The sequence below is a fragment of the Mytilus californianus genome, unplaced genomic scaffold (assembly GCF_021869535.1).
Source record: "Mytilus californianus isolate M0D057914Y unplaced genomic scaffold, xbMytCali1.0.p SCAF_5, whole genome shotgun sequence".
NCBI lineage: Eukaryota > Metazoa > Mollusca > Bivalvia > Mytilida > Mytilidae > Mytilus > Mytilus californianus.
Genome location: NW_026262701.1, coordinates 5,007,802 through 5,033,093, shown reverse-complemented (window position 1 = coordinate 5,033,093; position 25,292 = coordinate 5,007,802). Strand labels below are relative to the sequence as shown.

The following is a 25,292-nucleotide window of genomic DNA, read 5'->3' as shown; positions in this document are numbered from 1 at the left end:
TTTCGATTGACATGCATTAAAGATAGACACTAGAAATCTACACAAAAGTACGTGATTTAAACGGTGTAACTTGATGTTTATTTACTTTGCCATACTGTGCAGACTTGAAAAAAACACATCAAAATTCAGGTAGGTTTTTATATTTTCTGAAAATTAAAATGAATATAACTTTTCTATGTCTAGGTTCAGCTATGCCTTAAAACTTTCCTAGATAAACCGGTTTGTTTGTACTCATCAAGATTCTGTCATGTAAAACACGACCATATTTGTAAACTCCTTTTGATGAACTTTAACGAAGGTTCTTGTTTGTTTTCTTGATTTGTTTCTACTTATCAATTAACGAAATTAGAACTTCGGTAAACTACAGTCGCCCTAATTGAGCGACAATGTAGCACACAAAAAGTTTATTTTTTTCACTTCTTGGCTTAAGTAATTTTTTGTGTAAATGAATGTGTGTTTTCAAGCTATTCTTATCAAGGAAATGTGATCCTTACTTTCGTTGAAAGGAATTAATTATTTGCATTGGCGGCAACAGTAAAATTTTGGTATCCACGTTTTCGTTAAAAAATGTCAAATAAGGAATTTTTAACACCTTTTGGTTTGAATAAATCTGAAAATAACATATGTTGCCGCAGCTTTTTTTTTATTGAAAAATACCTTCCAAGGTAATCTAGTTTCGGTATTAGTATGAACGAAAAACATCCCTTGCATAACTTTAGGCATATAACACCCCCAGTTTTTGGTGGGGTTCGTGTTGCTTAGTCTTTATTTTTCTATGTTGTGTCATCAGTACTATTATTTGTCTATTTGTCTTTTTATTTTTGGCCATGGCGTTTTCAGTTTGTTTTCGATCTATGAGTTTGACCGTCCCTCTGGTATCTTTTGTCCCTCTTTTTTGCTCATCACAAAGCGTTTTCTGCTAACCACCTCGCTATATTTACACCACCAATAGCCGACATTCATTTGTCAATATTTTAATTTTCTTTTCTTATTTATAGGGAAACAGAAAAGAAATTTACCTCTAGTTATTTTGTGGTCGTGAAATCTAGGCGGCACCCGTCATCCTTATTTACTTCCTTTTATGAGTTTAAACTTCTGCTAGATCAGCATTTATCTATTTACAGGATAAATGTTTAAACCAATTGATTAGCTCTCAGAATAAAATTGTAGAGTATTTATTTGAAATATATCGTACGTTTTCAAAAGAAGTGGCTTCCATTGATGATAATTTATCACTAAAATTAATATTGTTACAGGACCAAGTGATTTTTAAACAGAATATATTTAAGACAGGAAGTTTGTTGTTTGGTGATATGTAAGCATAAATTTACATGGTATATATAATTACTTTACGTTCACATTTATTTTTCGTTGTGGCAATTTGCAATAATAGTATATGTTCACGTTACAATTTATTGTTAATTTGAATTTGGAATCGAAAAATGTGAAAAATATCGAATTTAGATTTCGTTTTCAAATAACTGATACATGCATGTAATTTACCCGGTAGACATTTTTGTTGTACTCTCAAAAACTTTCATTTGGTCTTTCAACTATTTAACCACTAATGAGGCTTACATATATGTAGACGAAACGCGCATCTGATTTTGCTATTTGTTTATGGATTTTACATTTTGAATTTTCCTTGGAGTTCGGTATTTTTGTTATTTTACTATTTCCTGATAAAGGTATATCCACTAAACAGCTTCGGACACACGAAATTTATCAAGTGTAATTTAAATTTACACAGTTAACCGATCATACTACAACTTTTGAAATCAATTTGATGTCTAGATAACAAGTTTTGTATTGATATTATTGAGGTAACAGTAATCTTCTGCTTCTGCTTCTGCTTCTGTCAGATAATGGCCACAATTAACGAACTGATTATACTGCCATGGTTTGGTGCGCATATAAGACTGTGTAATCACTGATGTAACTGATGCATATTGATTAAACAACTAGAAACAAACAATTAGGGATTGGCATCGACGGAAAGAGAATTGGTGCATCTACATCACTAGAAGCGTCGAATGCTATGCATGCATAAACCGCCATGTGAATCATAATCATCTCCCTCATGCAAAGCTCTGATTCCTTGCCCGGCTTTGGCTATACTAGTTTGTTCTTTTTGGTTTGTAGCTCTTCATCTTTCTAATAAGCTTTGGATTTTCAAATATTTTGGCCTCGAGCATCACTAAAGAGACATCGATTGTCGAAATGCGCATCTGGTGCAGAAAAAATGGTACCGTTTATGTTATTACTAGTAGTCAAAATGTCAAGATAGGAAATAGGACATAATCGGTAAATATACAGATCACAAGACCTCTCTTATCTTAAGGTGTAAGTCAAAAAACATATTTCTATTGAGTCGAGACACAGACAGAGTCAATAGAAATATATATACAAGTGTGGTGAAATTGATCTCAATAACACTGTGAACGGCTATTCAATCAGACAATGAAAACCGTTTGTATGTTAATGTGCTTCCATAAAAAAGTTTCTTATTTTTTAATATACGGTGATATTTCAATAATCAATGAGATTCAAATTTTTGGGGCAAAAGTTTTTTAGAAGGAATTTTAAATTACCACATAATAATTGTTTTGGGAGAAAGAAGAATAATACATAGCAATATCAAACACGAGGTCAAAATTTAAAAACAAAAACGTGGACAACGTTTATCTATATATGTCCTGGTTGGCTAAAACAAAACAAAAATAATTGTATGATAACTGCAGGGGTGTTCCGGGTTAAGTGGGTGTTGTTCTATTGCCAACTATATAACTTTTACTCTGTTGTAGTATTAAAAGCGATATGGCCGAGGCAGAAGAAAGGAAAGAAGAGTATTACCTAAGACTTTTAACCTTTGTCATTGGACCAGCTACAGAAGTTCTCCAACTCTATTTCGAGATAAAAGTGTTAAACTCGTTGGATTTTTTTATATTCTTGGAAAATCACAAGCATGTCTTATTTCATGAATTATATCCATCTATTCCATGTTGTGAATGTAAACAACTTTCATTAGCGGCTCCAAGAAAAAAATGTCGTCTTACTGATACTCAGTTTGATACATTGTTTGAAACAGACGAAGGACAAGAAGTTCAAGATCATAAAAGAAAGCATGGACATACGATAAAACAATTATGTCTTTGCAGTGTTTCAGCAAAACGAACGACTTCTGTAGACTTAATGGATATCACACTTTTGGCTTCTGTTGTTAAGTCGTGTTGCAAACCTGGGTCAATTTCTGGAAACCCAATTTGGATAACGGATATTAAAAAGACAAGAAATTTCATAGCTCATTCGCCAAAAAATAAAATAACAAAGTCCGAATTCGATCAAAAGTTTGGGTTAGTAGAACAATCAGTGTTGAATATTGCAAGTGTAGTAGGTCCTGTATTTCTGAAAATGATCAAAGATCAAATTTCTATTTTTAAAAATAGCAATCTGTCGACAATTATCGACAAAGATCTAAAAAGAAATATCAACGACAGTATCTATAAGGTAAGTCAATGATAGGTACTCCTTAGTTTTGATAGTAATTTATTTTGTAAACAGATGCATGTGGATGACTTATAGAAGATTATAACATGTGGGCAGTCCTTAGTGGCAAAACAAAAGAATAATAAAAGATAAACTATAAAAATAACAGTTATGGAAAAGACGTGAAATAAAGGTTTTTTTAATAATTGATAATAAATTTCAAATAAAAATACATTTAAAAGAGCAGGTGAAAAACAAGAGAACACTGTTGAGCTTGAGAGGGAATCAAACTATAATTGTACAAGCATTGAACAGATATAATTGTACAAGCATTGAACAGATATAATTGTACAAGCATTGAACAGATATAATTGTACAAGCATTGAACAGATATAATTGTACAAGCATTGAACAGATATAATTGTACAAGCATAAAACAAATATAATTGTACACCAGTTCATGTTGTGGAAGTTACTTATGATTCGTGTACAAGATTTTCTCTGGAGAAATGTTTAAATGTGATTTCTTTTTTAAATATAAAACATATCTTTTCTAGATTATAAAAAGACACAAGATTTTTTGTGTTATATATCTGTGAGGTATGCAGCTATAATATCAGGAACCCGCTTTTTCTTCGGAAAATGCCGGTTCCAAGTCCGGAAATATGTTTTTCAGATTACGTCGGTTGATAACGTTTGATTTTGTCAGTTTTTAAAGACTTCCTCTTTTTGAATGTACCGTGGAGCTCGGTAATTTTGTCATATTTTGTTTAATGTCTATATAAATGTAGTAAAACCTGACATGAATCCTCTTAGCTGACCAATTGATCTCAGACCTGATTTTTGATGCAGATAGTGTATATGTTCATAATATATTTGAAATTAAGCTCTATTTTATTGTACGATAAGAGACGTATATCAGGAATGAAAACCTCCAACCTCTCTATGCGTTATTCAATATACGAACTATGTTAAATGTAATGTTCTCGCGTGAACAGCCTTAAAAATCGAAGTACGCCCATTTGATTTTCTTGGACGGCAAAAGCTAGAAGATTATGTAACTACTATTCCACTCTTTCTTGAGGGGAAATGAATACTGTCAAACAACTTATGCTCCTGGAGACGTTAATTCACGTTTAGCTGATTTCGATTGATTACCCCGATTTTCCAATATAATGTATTTACATATTCGATATGTTTCCTCGCTCGCGTAAATTAGTTAAATTGCAGTTATCCTTCATAAGATATTTTTAAAATAATACCCAACCAAAAATATTGACCATAATTGCAAAAGAAATGAAAAGAATATGCATTTGCATTGACCTCAATAAATAAATAATTTTAGCTGCAAAGAATGAGAAAAAGTCCTGCTTTGAAAAAACGTCGGTGTTCCCTTTCCAAATCAAATAAATATTAATAAAGGAAAACTAAAGGGTACTTGTTGCACTCCATCATGCAATGATTATCATAAATTGGCAATTTGTTTGTCTTTTCGTGACGTTGTTCAAGTTTTATCTTAATATTGTTTGTCTCTCCTGTGACATATGTTGCAGAATGTGAGATATAGGGGTGTTTTTCTAGCGATGGTGTGAACTATGTGTATCAAAAATGAAAATCACACTTTATAAATGTTATGCGTTCTAAGCGCTTTTCTGAATTAACCTTCATCAGGAACGCTCAATCCAAATATTTGCAGGCTAAAGATTAATGGTACAACAACACGTGAAGAGCTATTTGACAAAAAAAAGCTTTTTATTGCAGCTGGATAATTCATACCTTGTACACAGTTTAAGTCTGGCATATGTCTGGTGTCCGTGACTTCATTGTGATGGTTCAATAACTGCTTAAACAATATCGTTTTTATAAGTTAAAATGATTTATATGACAATAGTATTTGGTATATAGTATCTCCACAAGGTCCGTCAGACAATGTTCACTTCGTTTCATGGTACAGCGATCAGCGTAAGTGTTTCGTGATTAAGTCCGTTTTTTTTCAAATATAATAAGCAATAGGTCTATTATATATGGTATATAAAATAATTGTAGGTGTTCAAATCCGTATGGTAAGGTTCATCTGACCATGACCCGATGTCACAGAAATATTGGTTCGTATTCCGCTGACAAGAGAACAAAAATTTCATAACGCAAATTTGCAGAAATAACATTGTTATGCCAAATTTGAGACGCAATATATATAAATTATGGTGTTAGACCTGTATAACAACGGGTAATCAAATGGAGAATACCTGCCGTAAAGTTATCACATGTTTAGACGTGTATAATCAGCAAATTAATTAAATACCGGATCGTCTGAAATTCAAAATCCCGGACAAACAGAACAAATATAGAATATGAAAATAAGAAGATTTGGTATGATGGCCAATGAGACAACTCTCAAGCAGAGACCAAATGACGTAAAAGTTAAAAAAAATATAGGTCACCGTACTGCTTTTAACAATGACCAAACCCATACCGCATAGTAAGCTAAAAAGGTCAAAATTGACAGATGTAAAACAATCCAAACAAGGATACAAACGGCCTGATTAATGTACAAATCAATAAACGAAAAACAAATATGATATACATCAACACACGACAGCCATTGAATTAAAGGCTCCTGACTTGGAACAGGCACATACATAATCTGGCAGGTTTAAACATATTTGCTTGCGCCAACCCCTCCCCTAACCTGGGACAGTTGTGTAACAGTATAACATAACAACAAACTATAAAAATCAGGTGGAAAGGGTTTAACTCATCATATCGATACAAAGCAGAAAACACTTAACAAAAACACAGACCTCGCAGGAAATTTAAACATCCCCCACAACAAAAAAGACACAAAAAAACAGATCTTAGAGTACTCGCGGTTACTGGAAGCTAGTTCAAAGCCAATGACAGTCTAAAGATTTGTGCAAAGATACCGATAAAAGATAGAAATATATCACCAATATGAAATTAACTTAAATTGATAAATATTTCTATTGAACATGTTGCAGATTCTTGAAATTTTCGTAGAAGAGCAAAAAAGCACTCTTGAATCATTGGCACATCAAACAAGGAATTTGGTAGAGAATACTGAGGCAATAAAAACCGAGGTATTTAGCCGACTTGATGAACAAAAAGGTAATTCAAAGTTTGTAATCTCCAATATAGAAAGAAAATTCAGTTTGAAGAACGAGACAGCTCCACCAAATACTTTTGCAATAATAAATGTATTAGATTAATAAAGCAACAGTGACGACATATATTATATTTATATATTCAATGTATCGCACACAACCATTATACGAAACTTGAGTTTACAATATTGTCAACTGTTCTCACTTGTACATATTATAATGTAATACGAATATTTTATCAAACCAATCATCGGCCCATATAGCCACATATCTTTATTATCGAGTTTGTACTCCTAGGTGTCCTATTTTTGTTTTTGTTTAAGTTGATTTTTTGTTTGTTTTGGTTTTGTCTAACAATGTGTCATGTAATGTTTAAGAAATAATTCATGGGGGCTTGAATATATCGTGATTTTACCACGGGTTGGCCCTTTATGACAAATGTTTTACCCTGAGCGATAGTGGTAAAATCACGATATATTCAAGCCCCCATGAATTATTTCGATTCTAATAGGACAAATACGGCAATTGTTTTGGATCGAAGCGCTCTAGATGAAGGCATTATTTGCCGTTCCCATAAATAATCGCACTATTAAATTGACGTAACAGACCGGATCAAACTGAATAAATGACATGCTTAAACTAATTACAATAACATATTTAGATAGGTTTGGATGAATCTAATTATAATTGTACTTATATGTCTTATATGTATACAAAAAATGGCTTATATAACACATTTTAGCATCATTTGTTTACGTTTTCTTGTTATGATGATTTTCGGTTTCACAAGCGTGTATTTTCCTGTAAAATGCTTATATTCTTACGTCATCGTTCTATGACGCGGGAGTACGATCGGAACAGCCAAAACAATATATTCATATTTTACCACAGGTGTGTACTCAAAGCGTTTGAAGAACGTCATGTTAGAATTTTTTTTAGAATTTATATAATAGATAAATGTGAATCAAGTATCAAAGAAAAGAACCTACTTACAAAGTCGTAGTAAATATGACCACTGTTCTTTGAACAATTCAAACACCTAATACTCGGATTAATGTAGAGAGGAATATATGAAAACGAATATATTTACCTTCTTCTTTCATACCGATATAGTTTGTTGTTCTCTTGGTTGTCACTTCTACACATTGCTATACTACTTTTATTATTACAAAGTTGTTGTGTACATAAAATGCACAAAGTAATTGGTTTAATTATCTTAAACTAATTCATCCTCATGAAACGAAAAATTTGCCAAACAGTAATACCCGAAAGCCCAAATCACTAAACAATTTATAAATGATATATGGCGAAAGAAATATGCGAGTTAGAAGATGTAACGTCGTTAAATCCATGAAATAAAGGAAAAAGATAGCAGGAATCACCATAATTAAAAAAAAGTACAACGGACCACAATGATACGACTCCGCCGAACAAAAAAAACGTATAAAGAACAAAGACAAATTACAAAGTACAACATATTCCTTTTATTAGTTAGTTTCTAACAAATTCTTAATAAAATGAAGAGGCAGAAGTTTCCAAAGGGACCACCAAAACTTATAAGTGGAACGGGGACCCAATTATTTCCCCCATTACTTTAATGCAATTTTATTCAAATTAAGGGGCAGATTTTTCATACCCTATCTTCGACTGTAAAATTTCAGTTACTTTCTCATACTATTATCCCCCTTCCTGGTTTCTTGGAGAATTATTAGGGGGTCATGACCGGCATTTAAGAGAGCAATACTGTTTTGAGTATTAATAGGGTCATTTTATTAACTTCCTGGTTAAAATTGAAAATTAAATTTGGACCTTTTACTCAGACAATCATCCACCCTATACATTTCAGAACCTCTTAAAATTTAACAGACGTTGAAAGTTTAATATATACCCTTTAGATATTACAATTTTAAGCATCTTTACATAATTTTCTTCTCGGTACAATATCCCATTTAAAAGATGGTAGATTTATTAAGGGACTTCATTCGTGTGGTACTGGACTGGTATCCTGTAACTGGGATCCTATTCCAAGTGGAAGAGAGGAAGAGACGCTATTGAAATCATTGCAAAAAAAAAAAAAAAAAAAACAAAAAAAAAAACAGAAGACGACGAATTTAGAAACAACAGTCCTACAAATACTATATAAAATAAAGATTAATCATCACAAAACTCACTACAAACAGAATAGAATTAGAATCAATGAAATTAAGGAAACTAAAGAGGATTAGCATAAACCTATGGTGATGATCCCCGTCATACAGATGAAGCTTATTTCGTGTTTTATCATTATATAAATACTAAAATATATAGAAAATACCTAATGTATGTGAGGTTTTATTTTTATGATTATTTTTTTTTATATACCTGTACAAGCAGATTTAGATTTCTAAACATTTAATTATCTTTTCAAAGAGCTCACTGTTGGCATACGCAATGTTGTATTTGAGGTTAAAACATTGTGGAAAGATGAGATATCTAAGGCAACAGATCCCCCCAAAAAAGGACTTTCGCACGGTATGTGCTTTGTGTTTTAAGTTAACTGTGTAATATTAAAACTTCGTATTTGTTTAACTATGATGTTGCTATACATATATAATATCTCATACGTATATAACGTATGAAACAAACATTTTCAAGTGAACAAATAAAGACATAAAAGGACAGATTTTATTCTTAAACATTATTGTATTCCTTGGAGAATTGGCAGTGTACAACATGTGTAACCTAAAGTATGTGTCCTATGCTGGTTTGGATTATTGTATTGGTTGAATTTTGAATAAAGATATTCTTGTTAAAACTCATTAAAGATACCAGGCTAAATAAAGGTAACAGTAGTATACCGTTGTTCGAAACTCATAAATCGATAGAGATAAAAAAAAATCCGGGTTACAAACTAAAACTGAGGGAAACGCATCAAATATAAGAGGAGAACAACGACACAACAAAAACACAACATTAAAAATGTAACACACACAGAAACGAACTATAATATAACAATGGCCATTTTCCTGACTTGGTATAGGACATTTTAAGAAAAAAATGGTGGGTTAAACCTGGTTTTGTGGCATGCCAAACCTCCCGCTTTAATGGTAACGTCAAACACAACACCAAAACGACAACATCACATGACAGGACCACAATACAAATAAATGGGAGAACATATAGGACAAAGAAACACACGAATAATAGCTAACAAAAGGTACTAGGCTTAAAATTCAATACGCAAGACGTGCGTCTCAGTTAGTAAAACCTAAAACAGTTAGTAAAACCTAAAACAATCAGATTATATGTTTGTGTATTTCAATGATTTAATCATTTTCTATTATATATTGGCTGTGATTCTGTTTCAGATTATGACGTTTGCTATGTAGAATGGACACTGGCAACACCAAGTAACTGGGATATAGATGAAATCAAGGAAACCTTGGAAAATTTTTCCTCTCTGATGGGAAAATTTTTCCGTATAGTGTTTGTTTACAAGGGATCACTCGTTATTCAGACATCAGCTCAAGTACGTTTTCTGCAAAGCGACGAAGAATTTCAACTAGCTGTAAAATCATTTTTAAAAGATTTACTTGACATTTGTGATCTTGATACGGAGACCAAAACCATTGTTCAAGTAGGAATAACGATATCCAATGAGAAATTCGAATCAAGTGAGTAATGTATGATAGCAGCTAACAACCCCTGCATTCAGATTCTAGAAATGTATCGTGTACACTGAAGTTGGTATGGTAAATTACTGAAATATGTTATATGCAAATAGATGGAATATGTTTTCCTGTTCGAAAATTCACACTGCACTGCTGTTGGTAAACTATGTATATCATGTACAAATACAATTCTGATTAATACATGTGTATCCCATTCATCGTTTCTCTCACAGCAGATTGTTTCAATATTGATCTGGAAACCCTTTGTTCGGACAGGAAATACATCTGTACCTTTCCTTTTATCCTTAACATCTGCAAACTGTCCACAGAAAAGACAGTTATCTCGATAGTTGTTCTTGTGATCTCAAAACCCAATTTTCAGTTTTCTTGTGATCTAGTTCTTTTTGTTTGACAGACTTAGCATTTGTGTAGTCCCTGCGACAATCATTGTGTTCTATGTACCCAGACTTAACAACGTTAGTATCATTTCGTAGCACTCATTGATATTTCTGGCTCCTTTTTCTCTTAAGGTTACAGTTGCTCTTCCGTCATTTATGGATAATTTGCAAATAAAGCACGCGTCCATTGGTACCTGCAAAAAAGAAAACAATTAACTACTATAACAAATGCTATAAAAAGCCATAACGCACAACAACGATTGCATGACATAGTCATGAACACATATTCAAAGATATAGAGAGACTTCGTGTGTTGGTGTGTCATATGTGAGACTATACTGAGTCGAATGCAACACTTTATGATTTTGTGAGTCAAAGCGTATATTTGGATTTACCTTCATTAGGAGCGCTTAATCCCAAACATCTGAAGTCAATAATGTATAAAAGAAGCTATATAACCAAAAAGGAACTGTATACTATAGCACATTTCGTCTGAGGTCTTTGCCTATTGGAGTGGGAACCATAGTTTCTTAATATTTTTTTTAATTTATCCACAGATAATTTAATTTAAAAAAGCATTCAGTGGGGATACTCCTTTAGAAAAGGTCCATACATATATATGTTTCCAATATTTTTTTTAAAGTTTTAGCAAGTTAAAAAGGAATGTGCGTTTTGGATCAAACCTATATATATATATATATAAAAACTCGTCTAAATTGAAAACAACGTTCAAACCTATGATTGCGTTGGATAAAAAACCGCAATTTTTGTACGTGTGCATGCAAAACAAATTTCTTGATAGAGGGGTCTAAATACAGCACTCACAACATTTTCCAAAAGACCAAAAAAGTGAAAAAGTATATTTTAACAAAACGCATTTGACTAACAGGTCGAACAACAGATGTTCTTTAACCCTGCTGACTGCCATTGGCGATTGCCAAATAAACGGATCACAAGATGTTACAAAATGGATCTTTTAAAATTATTAATTTAATACCAAACAGAAAACAATAAATTTGCGGAAAAGATGGTATATATATATATATATATATATATATAGATTGCCTAACAATGTAATTTTAACACACTATTTAGTATGTAAATATAAGAATGTTTAAAATATTTACAAAATGATGAAAATAAACGCAATATTTCGCTAGACTAACTAGCTTTATCAAGCGTGCATCTATCCAGGTGAAATCGGATGTAGATGATAAGAAACTTTTGCAGCTCAATGTATATGTTGAACCTGAATTTAGCTGCCTTGAAAATAATACATAATTTGGATGAAGTTCAAGATTTTTACAAAATTTGTAGTTGAAGTTAGCAACGTCCATTGGCCAATATTACAGGATGAAAATTTAGTACACAGCATCGTCTTTTTCATCCTGTAATATTGGCCAATGGACGTTGCTAACTTCAACTACAAATTTTGTAAAAATCTTGAACTTCATCCAAATTATGTATTATTTTCAAGGCAGCTAAATTCAGGTTCAACATATACATTGAGCTGCAAAAGTTTCTTATCATCTACATCCGATTTCACCTGGATAGATGCACGCTTGATAAAGCTAGTTAGTCTAGCGAAATATTGCGTTTATTTTCATCATTTTGTAAATATTTTAAACATTCTTATATTTACATACTAAATAGTGTGTTAAAATTACATTGTTAGGCAATCTATAATTTTATTTGTGTAATTGAATTAATCTCTGTACTGATTAATCCACACTCCCATAGATTTGTATGTCATGTGCTGCTATTTATAGGCACTTATATATATATATATATATATATATATATATATATATATATATATATACAAGTCTAAATTGAAAACAACGTTCAAACCTATGATTGCGTTGGATAAAAACCGCAATTTTTATACGTGTGCATGCAAAACAAATTTCTTGTTAGAGGGGTCTAAATTTACTATATATATATAGATAATTAAATGAACGTAGTCACCTTTCATATTGGCAAACTACAAAAAGATAACTAAATAACTAACTAGATAACTAATTATTTACAATAAATGAAGCATCCAATTAAATGAATCCTGGGAAACAGAGATTCGTAAATTTTTGAGTAGTGGTCCTGGGATACAGAGACCCACAATATCAAATGTTTTATATGCTAAATGAAATATGACACCAAATGACGCATATTTAAAGGAAACGCAGCGAAATGTGCCAAATTGACCAAGGCAGTCATACATGACTGTCGGGTCAACCGCCATTAAAAGCGGGTAGAGCTGCGTAGAAGCTGTGTGCCAAATACAAAAGAATAAACGAGATATAAAGGACTCATATATTTAAACCCTTACGATAACTGAATTCAAATGCATATCAAGCAATTTCTTAATACTCATTGTGGAAAGTATGTGGCAGAAAGGCCTCTACAGCGCCTTGAATTGTGATAATTAAAAATATTATTACCAATATTAGTCAAATGTACACCATCTTGGCATATAAATATGGAATTAGGAGATACATCGGGGTATCTTATGTATTGATTGTAATATCCCCTTTGACGAATGATAAAACTAGCCAGCGAGCTGATTATCCTTTTTCTGGCCTCATTGTTGCTTCTTAGTCTGCGGAATATCGTCATGTTAATTTGGCAAACTTAAGACCACAACAATTTGATATTCAGTAAAAGAAAAGAAAATAAATTCTATTATTGGAATTTCTTTGTTTTCGATTTCTGTGTGGAGCAAGGTAAGTGAATTCCTTGAATTTTTAGATATTCCTAATTGTGGCCGCCATCGGCTCTGCTTGTAAAATGTTTAGCACAGCCCTGACAGATTGATCTAAAATTGGGATATATCTTGATTGAAAACCATTAGTCATTAAACAAGTTTTAGCATTTTTTAGTAACATTTTAACCCATTCCCGAAAAAATTTCCCCAAATTGAAATTTTTCTAAATATGCATCTAACCATTCCCATTCTGCATGATCAAAAGCTTTTGTTTGGTCACAGAGATTTTTTCGTTGACATATTTTATACCTCAATTTGAGACACATTATGATTATGGATATCGACCCAGATGATCATTTCCACAATTAATATCTCTTCATTAAAATACACCTGTGACGTAAATTTTTTGTTCAAACTCTCCATTATTTTTTAGGAATGGAGAGTTATTTTCTATTGTTCGTCTTCATTCATCCGGACGTTTTGCCCTTTGGATATTTCCATGGGCACTTTCTTAAAAAGTGCTCACCCATGGGAATAATTCTAAGGGACGTAACGCGATATTGATTGAAGATGAAATCTTACTAAAACGACTGAAACTGGATTTTTTAAAATTGTGATCGTAGTAATACAATGAACACTAAATATCTCATTATTAACAAACAGCTTTTATTTGCGAGTCGTGATTCCATCGTGTAAAATATAGTATCGTATTCACTATGATTTAAAAATATAATCCAGTTTGTTTTCCGATGCAAATCTTGGCTGAATTTTTGTCACGGATAGTATCCAAGTGGGTAAAAACGAATATTTTCCATTGAGTCCCATTCCTCTTCTGTGCATCTACAAACTATTAAATGTGTTAACTGTGTTTGAGTCAGTGATTTCTATTGTAATATTGAACACATTAACATTATTCAACAATGAAAGTAAGAGAAAAATATATTTCACATAAAGATTTGATTGTAATTTTACCGTTTAAGATATCATTTCCTTGAAATATTTTGATTTTGTACACCAAAAATCGTTTGTTTCATTTTTATATATATATAAATTAAAAACACAAAAATTACTCGGATAGTTTCTATAATAATATTGTGGTTTAATAGAATAAATAGTCCAAGAAACTGAAATGGTCAAAATGGCGTATTCGGTATTTTATTTGATTGTTCGTTGTTATAATTTGAATATAGTACTAATGACTAAAATTTGAGGGGGTATGGATAACATTTGAATAAGGCTTGTGTTAAATATTGGGCGGGGTATTTATTCAATTTTCAACAGAAACGCGTAACATAATCGAATTCATTCACTGTTGTTATATGTCCAGTGGCAAATATATCAGTTATATCGGCAGTGCAAATAAACGGCGTTACTCTTGCAATAAATGTTTAAATGAAATTAAAAGGTAGTTGTCCACTTAAGTTAAATACATGCAAAACGGAATCCAAAAATGTTTTTAATCATGCGGATTTTTGTTTCTAAAACGTTTTTGCTTCCTTTCTAATAATAGGGAAGAAACAAACATACTTTCAGTTTGCTTGTATTTCCATTTAAAATAGATGCATACACGTTTTGTTCATTGTAATTAGCAAAGGGAAAGACAAAATGTTGGGTTGTGCATGAAATACTGTTTTCTTGTTTCATTTTATTTCATTTAATAAAATGGTTTGAAATATAGAATCACATTTTGTTTTCTATATCACTTAAAATCGAGCACACCATTATGCGTTAAATAACCAATACTAGAGTATTTCATACCTGGAAATTCATTCTAGTTGTACCATTTCACTTTTTTCAGACGATTCTACATCCAATATTTATCAAACGAAAAACACACATAATCCATAAACAAATATGCATAAATATAAGTTTTTTTTTACTCTCCCGAAATACCACTTATAGACAAAGACACAAATAAATATCCTTTCAATCCCACTACAAGAAAGACGTGCGTTTCCAATGACTTATAAACATAAATCTGATTGAACTTTATTCAAGATCTTTTTATAGTAATTATTCTACTGTTCATAAATACTTCGTTAAGCGAGTAGATGGTCAGCTTGATCTTAAATTTTGCCTTCTTGGGTACAACACGGGGAAAATGAAAAGAAAACCATTACAAAATTAAATAAAATTCTTTAAAAAGTTATAATCTGAAGATTCGTTTCTAATATCTAAGGTGTATTTTAAGTTAGAGGAAGTCCAAATAACTGTCCATTCCTGGGCAATAATGGGCGTCGGTCCTACGGGCCTCCGCTCCATTATTTCCCAGGAATGGACAGTTATTTGGACTTTCTCTATAAAGTACTGTTCGGGACCTAAATATCCGAAAATCCAAAAGTGATACGATGGTTGAAAGGCTATAAAACAAAAAAAAGGAATAAAAAGTAAAGCCAAACCTGGATAAATATTCTTGAGAGATATACGTACATTCTTTAGTTTTCAATTAAGCAATATCCGTATGCAATAAGTGCTCATGACTAGGAGATTATAATTCGTATAGACGATGTACATTCACCATGAGATTTGATGTCATTTAACTTTTTAATTAAAAAACCAAAGGTGAAAAGCTGCTCCATCAACGAACAAGTAGATTCATCTTCAAAAAAGTTTTGTATATACTTTTGGATTCTAGAGGACAAATGCTATCAATTAGTATAATTTTCAGTGTAATACATTTAATTTAGAAAATAAACTTTCTTTTGAAAAAAATCTGAAGAAATTTTTAGAATTCAAATGTTTGCGTGAACACCACAAGGGTTTCACGGCTATTACATTAGCGAGTTAATACTGTCAGCAATGGGTAAATTACCAAGGAATCCTGATACTCGAGATGCCTTCATTTTTAACTTGTCGTTAAATGTGTATTAGCTCAGGCGTTTGTTTGTTTCATACTCTACTTTGTATTTTACGAAATACTAAGTATCTCTTCTCTAGGAATATATTACCTTAGCTGTATTTGGCCAAACCTTTTTGAACCTTTGGTCCTAAATGCTCATCAACTTCGTGCGTCATTTAGACCTTTTAATTTGTTTGATTCGAGCGTCACTGATGAGTTTTTTGTAGACGAAACGCGCGTCTGGCGTACCAAAGTTTAATCCTGGTATCTATGATGAGTTTATTTAAGTTGCTAACGAATCAAAATTTTTTATGACAATGTTAGGAAGGAAAATAGATGATTAAAGATTTAGTATAATTTTGCGCTCAGTAGCGGTTGCGAATGTTGTCTACCTTTTCAAGTAAATAAGGAATGGACCTAACGTAAGTGTACCCAAATTGCACATAATAGAGATTTCCAATAAAATGACTTTACTCGACATAACCGACCTAACTCAACGTATTTCGTCCTATTGCATTGAAGCATGACGGAGGGGAGCATACGCTGCATGCACTTTTTGCTTTTTGAACACGCATTTTTTGTTGATATAGACTTAATGTAAAAATCGATCCCAACTACTTTTTTTAATCTTTAAATATTTTGTTATTAAATTTTGAATGATTTTATTGACAAAAATATTTTAATGGAATACTTAAGCTATCAACTTGTAATCAAATACACCCATCATTTCTTGTCATTTCGCTTGACCCACATTTCAGTTCTTCTCAAAATGTGAATTTTAAAAACTACCAAATAAAAATTTAGCATGAAAATATTAAAATAATGAAATCCGAAGCGAGAAGTTTATCTCTTTTTTTTGTTTTTTTAAGTTTTAACGTTTAAAAAGTAGATTCCAACATACCCGAAGGTAAAAGGTGTACGCGACTAACTTAAAAAAAAAATCTATAATTTAATTCAAGATAATTTGACAGAAATTTATATCATTGATACATTTATCAAATAGTATTTTTTAGTCTTCAACTATAATAATGCATGGGACGAGGTTTTTGTCCATGTATACCTAAACGTACATTCGCAGATACAGGGGTAGAGGGCGTACTCCCCCCTTTCGATCGCCAAATAATTTTGAAAATCTCACTTTTTCCACGTTATCTATACAAATGTTTAGTATAAAATCGTCTAATTTTTTTTTCGCGTTGCTCCGCTCGGCAGTAGAAATTCAATTATCGGGAACTATGCCCTCTTTCAAATATCTTGGATCCGGCCATAATCACAAATTGTATGGCACCTAAAAGAAAATAAATGATAGTCGTTTGACTTTGATAAATACGTTTTAAAAACAACAATGTTTGAACATTAATTTAGACATTTCGCACGAGATTTAAAAGTTTAAGACTACAAACTGAATTGGATTTTTTTCCCTGGATTTAGAGCTCACATAACACGGAAATGTGATACTGGCGGGTAATCTAATGGACACATATACCGTTTCTGATGTTTCTTTTAATATAAATATTCATTTATTTAGCTATGTATAATTCCACTAACAAATAATCACGTATCTTTTACTGATAAATTATCATTACATTTTATAGAAACTACATATAATCTGCTATAATACAGTTATGAACACTAATGGTCCTACAGATACTCTGTGCTTTTGACATGACACAAATCTTGCTTTTGTAGAGTGTTTTTGTACTTTTTTATTTAATTTGTGATATGTACAAAAAAAAGAAGATGTAGTATGATTACCAATTCGACAACTCTTCACAAGAGACCAAATGACAGAGAAATTAACAACTATAGGCCACCGTTCGACCTTAAACAATGAGCAAAGCCCATACCGAATAGTCAGCAATAAGAGGCCACAAAATGACAAATGTAAAACAACTGCAACTATAAAACTAACGGCCTAAATAATGTACAAAAAAATGAACGTACAGCAACAAACGATAACCACTGAGTTACAGGCTCCTTACTTGGGAGAGTCACATACATACATAATGTGGCGGCGTTAAACATGTTAACGGCCCACTTACCTCATACAGTGGTGTAACAGTAACAGTACGAAATAATTGATTAATATTAGATAGACTGGATAATTATTCTGTATTTATTAGTTGTGGTTGTTTTTAAGATAGTGTTCAGTAGCTGTGAATACTCTAAGATCGGTACATTGAGTTTATCACGAAATACTAGTAATTGCTGTTTTTGTGCTTCGTTTTAGTCGGACGAGTCAATCCCTTTCTAACTGTTTTAATTGTGAGTAGACATGATCATTTGATAAACATACTTCTATGATCTCTATTAGCTTTAACTTGGACATTCATAAAAACTATGTAGAAAAGAGATGCATGCGCAAAATAAGTTCTCGACATAAATTGGCTAAAATATCAGATAATAATTTAGCCTCAAGCTATGATACTTACAAGCTATAATAAATACGACGAATGTTTAGCCTCAAGCTATAATACTTATGATGATGATGATACTGATGTTTGTCTTATATCTAGCGACAAATATTACATATATATTAAGGATGATGAAATGATAATAATAAGTGATTATACCTTTTTGTACATGACTAACACTTACAGTCGCATTTTTATATGCTAGATAAATCAGCGTACCCGATACAAAGACACACTTGTCTTTCTTCGATTAATCCAACACCTGCTCTTACTCGTGAATGCATCACGCTTGGTGGTGAAGCCGAAAAATCCAGTCTTAAAATAATTCGATCAGGGGGTCCAACAAAATAATTGAACTCGTAATCGAGGCTAATCTGCTACCAGTCAATCCCATATTTAATAAAAACCTGTTTATATATTTTATGCTTTATGTGCATATATTACTATTCTAGCAACACTTGTTTTGTTGCATAATTTGTTTGGTTTTTCTCCTTGTTTCTTTGTATCAAAAAGCTTAGTTTTTATTGTAAAATGGTGTTTCACAGCTTCCATTATCCTTGTGACTTGCTATTGTATTAATATCCAGTAGGCATGCAACTATTATTCTAAATAGTATAAAATATTTTTTAACAAGTAAAGATTACCCCGTTTTGATCCAGACTTCCTTACAACTAGCATCTAAGATACATACACTGATAAAATATTGTACCTACACTCATATTGCAATCACTCTGTCTGTCCGTCCGCCATTCTGTCCCGGTTCAACACATATTTTCAATTTTCTCTTCAAAAGCATTAGTATGCTTAGCATGCATTCTTTTTTCGATTTATTCCTTACACTCCGACATGTATATACCTGGATCCGTTTGGAGCGTCCAACTATCAAAAAGAGTCCAAATAGCGACTACAGTGGCTCGTGCTGTCGTCAACAATAAGCAAACACTCATACCGTATTATCAGATACTATAGTATATAAGGTATTGACTTTGAAAAATGTAAACAGTTCAAACGAAAATAAACATTTTTACAAGAGTAAAATTAACCCAAAAATGACATGAGGTAACCAACGACATCCACTGAATTGAAAGCTCCTGACTTGGGGAAAGCCAATATAGAATTTGGCCTGATTAAACGCGTTTACCAGCGCTCAACACTCTGGTGTAACAGCACAATATAAATAGAAAAAAACCTGTAAAATTCAGTTGGAAACAGCTCAACTAATCAATATTGAATTAAGCCTACATGTAAAACAATTACATTTTTATAATGAAAGACAAAGAGTACCGATCTTAAAGTACCCACAGGTACTGAAAGCTAATTCTTACATGTTAAATTACCTGAGAATATTAAACATATTTAGTTAAAAAATAATAAAAAAATAAGGAGATATGGTATGATTGCCAATAAGAAATGAAGTGGATGTAAGCAATGACAGGCAAACGTACGGCCTTCATCAATGGAAAAAAAACAATACCATATAGTCGACTATAAAAGGAACCAACTTAAAAAATATGAAACAAGTCAATTGAGAAAACTACCGGCCTGATTTTAAACAAAACAATTTATGGAAAACAAATATAACAGATATGAACCAATGTCAACAAGTGAACCACAGGCTCCTGACATGGGACAGGCACATAAGGAATGAGTGTTCAACCTCCTCCCCCTAAGCCTGGGACAGTGTTGCAACAGCAAGACATAAGAACAACCTGGAAACACCTTCCTTCAGAGAGCTTGGTTTACATATGGAATTTTTGGTCCTCAATGCTCTTCAATTTTATACTTGTTTGGCTTTCTAACTATTTTGATCTGAGCGTCACTGATGAGTCTTATGTAGACGAAACGCGCGTCTGGCGTATCAAATTATAAGCCTGGTACCTTTGATAACTATATACATATTTAAAGTAATTATTAATATAAAATGTGTTTTCAGCCGTGTATCACCTTCACTGGTGATCCTATGCATGGATATGTCGTAGAGTTTAACTTTTATATATAAATATATACCTCTAAGGCGAGACAAAAATTGAAGATAAATTTTTTGCTTAACTCAATCAATGTGTGATAGTTTTAGAATCCACTTCTTATTGGATTAGTAAGAGTTGTCTTAATCCAAAAACAACTATGACAATTTCAAGCCTAACCAATTAAAAGTACATTTTAAAAAGAAAATTACTGTAAAGACTGAAGTGGCATTATAGTTGTTTTAAAAATGTAACAAGTATATAAATTGGCATTATCGTCCTTTTTTAATCAGAGATACTTGGGGACAGAACATTTTTTTAGCCAATTACTATGTACTATAAATTGATAGTTTACTATCCACAGCGGTCAATATTTATATGCAGATTAGTCATCAATTGCTAATCAAGTACACCTTCCAAATTACAATCTATATATAACGAATTGGTGTACACATTTATTTACATTATATCTTTATTAATTACAAAATTCTTTTTTTTAATGTTGACTTTCATTTGAAAGAAAAGTGTATGTCAACTATTAAAACTTAAAGAAGTACAAGAACTGTATTAATATTTTTTATACATACACATCCCTTTGTCGAACGATTTCCCTGGGAAAAAATCGGAGATTGTAAAAAGACAAGATTAACTGCAGAAGAAGAGAACGTTTGAAATGATGCTTAATAAAGTATGATGCAATCCCAGTCATCAACTTTAACAGAGACAAATTCTGACTAACACGTTGAATTCGATATTTCTGAAATTGCTGGAAAAATCTCTGTCTAATAATAAATACCCACGGAAATTAAATATTATAAAACATTAAGAGACGAAAGGAAAAAGGGACACCAATCTGATAACGAAAAACAAAAGCATGTCAAATATTAAATAATAAAAGGTTCATTTGCAAAGTATATCGAAAAACAAAGTCATGGTCAAAACCATGATAGACGACTCAAATCAATTGTATGATAGGTAAAGATACGTGTATATACGTGGTCTCATGACAGTGAAATTTTGGCGGGAATCTCAATAATCACGTGATATATAAAAATCATGATTTCTTTCGTTTTTCATCATCTTAGAAATACTTGATATTGATAACATTTATCATGAATGGGTTTAATAGTTTAGGAATACTTAGTTAAAACTTAAGTGACGCACTTAACAAAATTAATAGGTTAGCAATAACCGGTCCCGTTACGTGCGTACGTCGAGGTAGGTACGTATGTCATTTTATTGGAAATCTCTATTATGACAGTTTTTTCACCTTCAATTATTTAAGAAACAGAAGAAAGTTTCCATTCTCTATTTATTTTGTAACTGTATCCTTATTTACTATTTAGTCCCTCAAATGTAATTATGAATCCATACTAACTCATTAACGAATAAGTTTGAAGCAACCTCCAAACAATTCAATATTTTCTAGTGTGGAGTACCAAAATAGCCCTCATGCTTAACTACACATACGTACAAATCGAATAACTGATGTTTTGTTTATTTCTCCAAATTTTTTGAACAATCAGTCAATAGTTCATACTTGTTTATGCATTTTGTATGAAATGGATGTCTGTGACATGTATTTTTTATTTCTCATTTTTAAACGTCGACTTTTAGTTGACATTGCATGCAACGTTTCCATGAATTTTAACTGTTTTAACTCGACACTTCATCTGTTGATATATAATGTGACCGTTTAGTGTATATTAGAGAAGAGAATATCTAGCTATTTTGAAAGACGTGCATAGTGTACAAATTCTTGAGTCTCTAAGATATTCGTCACTATAGTACTTTTTTGCAAAATGGGTGTTAATTGGGTACTGTTACACATGTACGGTATATTCACAAAAATTACAATCACAAACTTACGATGTTAGAGTTTGTATTGATATTCTAATATTAACATTTATTGTCATAGTTCATATAACAGGACTTAATCGTGTAAATTTAAATCAAATTACTACAATTTACATTTTAGAATACTTCGTCTCTGAAAAGAAAATGGACACCTCATGGTTAACATGCGACCCATGTTCTAGTAAAAATGTTGTATTGGAGGCAATTCAGTTTTGCTCTGAATGTCAATATAAGCTTTGTCGGCAATGTATATCAAACCACAACACGAATGCAGTCTTTTGCAAGCACCATTTGACTGATATTGGAACATTATCCTTAGAGAACTTTTGTACAAACCACGAGGGCAGCATTCTCGATTTCTTCTGTGTTGTACATGATTGCTTATGTTGTCTATCTTGCAAGATCGAGGAACATAATTCGTGTCAAAATGTGCTTCCTTTAGAAGATGCAGCAAAAGATGTAAAACATTCAGTTATGTTTCAAGACGTATATAATGCTGTATCTAACATTAGAACGACATTAAATACAGCAATCACAAGTCAAGATGTAAATATAGAAAATCTTAATGATGATGAAGCTACGATTTCAAGTCAACTTGCGAGTTACAAAACTAAAATGATTAACCGATTAGACAAACTTGAAGGAATAATTATACATGAAACTAGTGCGTTAAATAATGAACAATGTGCTAGAATTGAATCACATAAAACCAGTTTATTGCAGATTAAAAGACCAATTAAAAAGATGTCAAGGAAAATAGATCAAGTATCCAAGTATGGTTCACAAAAACAATTGTTTATCCTGATTAATAAGTATAAACTTGAAATTACTGCCTTGGAGATCAAACTTCAAAACATCCTGCCAACACTTATGACAGGAAGAATGATATTTCAACCGCAAGAAGATGTTCAAAATACCATAACATCTTTGGCATCAACCAGAATAAATACCTTGCAATACAAGGCAGATTTTAAGCCACCGAAAATTCAACAAGTTCAAGTTCGATCAGTAGTTTCTCAAATGCCAACGAAGTTTACATTAGACCGTAAAATAGAAATCAAAAGACCTGATGATACAATTATTAGAAAAATTGATATAACAGATGATAATCGTCTCCTACTATGTAGTAACTTCCACCTATTGGTATACAGTGATCGGGGCGATTACTTACAGGATTGTGAGTTGTCTGGTAAATCATGGGATATAGCTGTTATACCCGGTGAAGACAAAGCTGTCGTTACTTTACCTAGTCTGAATTCAATACAATTTATCGACATTAAAACAATGAAAGCTGGTTCTTCACATTCCATACCTGTTGCTTGTTGGGATGTCACTATTGTCAACGATAAGATTTGTGTCGGTGGGTATTTTAGCCGTGAAAACTTATACATACTTGATAAGCAAGGGAAATGTATAAAAAAAGTGAATATACCGAAGGCTTGTTATATAACAAGTTTGTATCCAGGTCCTGATGAAAGTGTTTACTATACAGATAGCAAAGCTGTAGGTAATGTAACATTGGAAGGAGAACAACTATTTAGATACACTTCAGCCTATCTCAAAGAACCAATGGCTCTTACTACCGACAAAAAAGGTAATTTATACGTGGCGTATGAAAGTTCAAATACTATTCAACGAATTACATCTAATGGAAAATTCCTTGATATCATCCTGAATACAGAAAATGATATATACAGACCTACTGACATTATCTTCAGTAATGATTATCGAAAGCTATTTGTATTGAATTGCGTCGACGATAACACTTATGTCCTCGTTTTCTCATGTTCATAAATGAGTTAAAAAAACTGCGAAATAAGTTATTCAGTAAATGTTTTGTATCAAGAAAACAAAATAAATTTAGATTTTACAACTATTTGCTTGACATAATGTTTGAAAAATTCTTAATTGATGGCACCTTTTGGTTACCAACTTCTTGTAACTTGATTGTCCCTTTGGTAACTTTTGCCTCTTTTTATAAGCATGCAAGGCCTGTTGCACATGTACAAAACTTAATGCAAACGGAATAGCATATCATAATTTTACTGTGATGTTGTTTACCGAGCCCGGAAATTTAGATACGATCCGGGAAAACTTATCGATCCTTTTAATAAACTCATTATAAAAGGTTATCAATTCAACACGCTATTTAGATCTTTGAATATTGTTTAATTGGTATAAATATTGATTTTGTTATCAGTAAATTAAAATCAAACTAAATATTATTGTTATATACATATGCATATTCAAGTCGATACCTGTATCTTGGCATTGCACAAGGTCATGTTTTTTCTCTGACTATTAATGACGTCTTTACACTAAATCCATTGAACTATCTGTAAGACGCTGCGAGTACTCTCAGATCTGTTGTGGGGATGTATAAGTACCCTGTCACGTCCGTTCTGTACTTTTATTAGATGTTTTTCTGCTTCGTATCGATCTGATGAGTTAAGCCCTTTTCAACTGATTTTTATAGTTTGTTTTTATGTTGTACTCTCCCAGGTTAGGGGAAAGGTTTTGCACAAACAAACTAGTTTAACCCCGCGCATTATTATGTATGTGCCTGTCCCAAGTGAAGAGCATGTAATTCAGTGGCTGTCGTTTGTTTCTATTTATCATATTTGTTTTTCGTTCATTGTTTTGTACATAAATTTGGCTGTTAATTTTCTCATTTGAATTGTTTTACATTTTTTCAATTCGGGACCTTTAATATCTGACTATGCGGTATGGGTTTTGCTCATTCTTGAAGGCCGTACAGTGACCTATTGTTGTTAACTTCTATGTCATTAGCAATCATATCACATCTTCTTATTTTTATAAGACAGAAATTTAAAAAAAATAGATTATAGTGAATTATGTTA

At 32.0% G+C, this 25,292-nt stretch overlaps 1 protein-coding gene across 2 annotated transcripts; it reads left to right on the top strand.

Moving 5' to 3' along the window:
* Positions 1 to 38: 38 nt before the first annotated feature.
* On the top strand, positions 39 to 25,292 carry LOC127702511 (uncharacterized). 2 transcript variants are annotated; one of them, XM_052206725.1, is made up of 6 exons: positions 39 to 129; positions 2,805 to 3,507; positions 6,486 to 6,612; positions 9,018 to 9,119; positions 9,956 to 10,261; positions 22,553 to 25,292. In XM_052206725.1, the coding sequence occupies exons 1-6, from the start codon at positions 74 to 76 to the stop codon at positions 24,223 to 24,225; spliced, it is 2,967 nt and encodes a 988-aa protein (XP_052062685.1). In that variant the 5' UTR covers positions 39 to 73; the 3' UTR covers positions 24,226 to 25,292. The 2 variants fall into 2 exon arrangements, with proteins under 2 accessions (XP_052062685.1, XP_052062686.1); XM_052206726.1 differs by lacking the exon at positions 39 to 129 and adding an exon at positions 2,264 to 2,304.

What these genes read in the sequence shown, in the direction of transcription:
- LOC127702511 (XM_052206725.1), top strand. Translation starts at nt 74, where the DNA reads ATGTTTATTTACTTTGCCATACTGTGCAGACTTGAAAAAAACACATCA. An exon ending in AAAAACACATCAAAATTCAG is followed by an intron (nt 130 to 2,804) that starts GTAGGTTTTTAT and finishes ACTCTGTTGTAG; the next exon opens with TATTAAAAGCGATATGGCCG. An exon ending in CCGACTTGATGAACAAAAAG is followed by an intron (nt 6,613 to 9,017) that starts GTAATTCAAAGT and finishes ATCTTTTCAAAG; the next exon opens with AGCTCACTGTTGGCATACGC.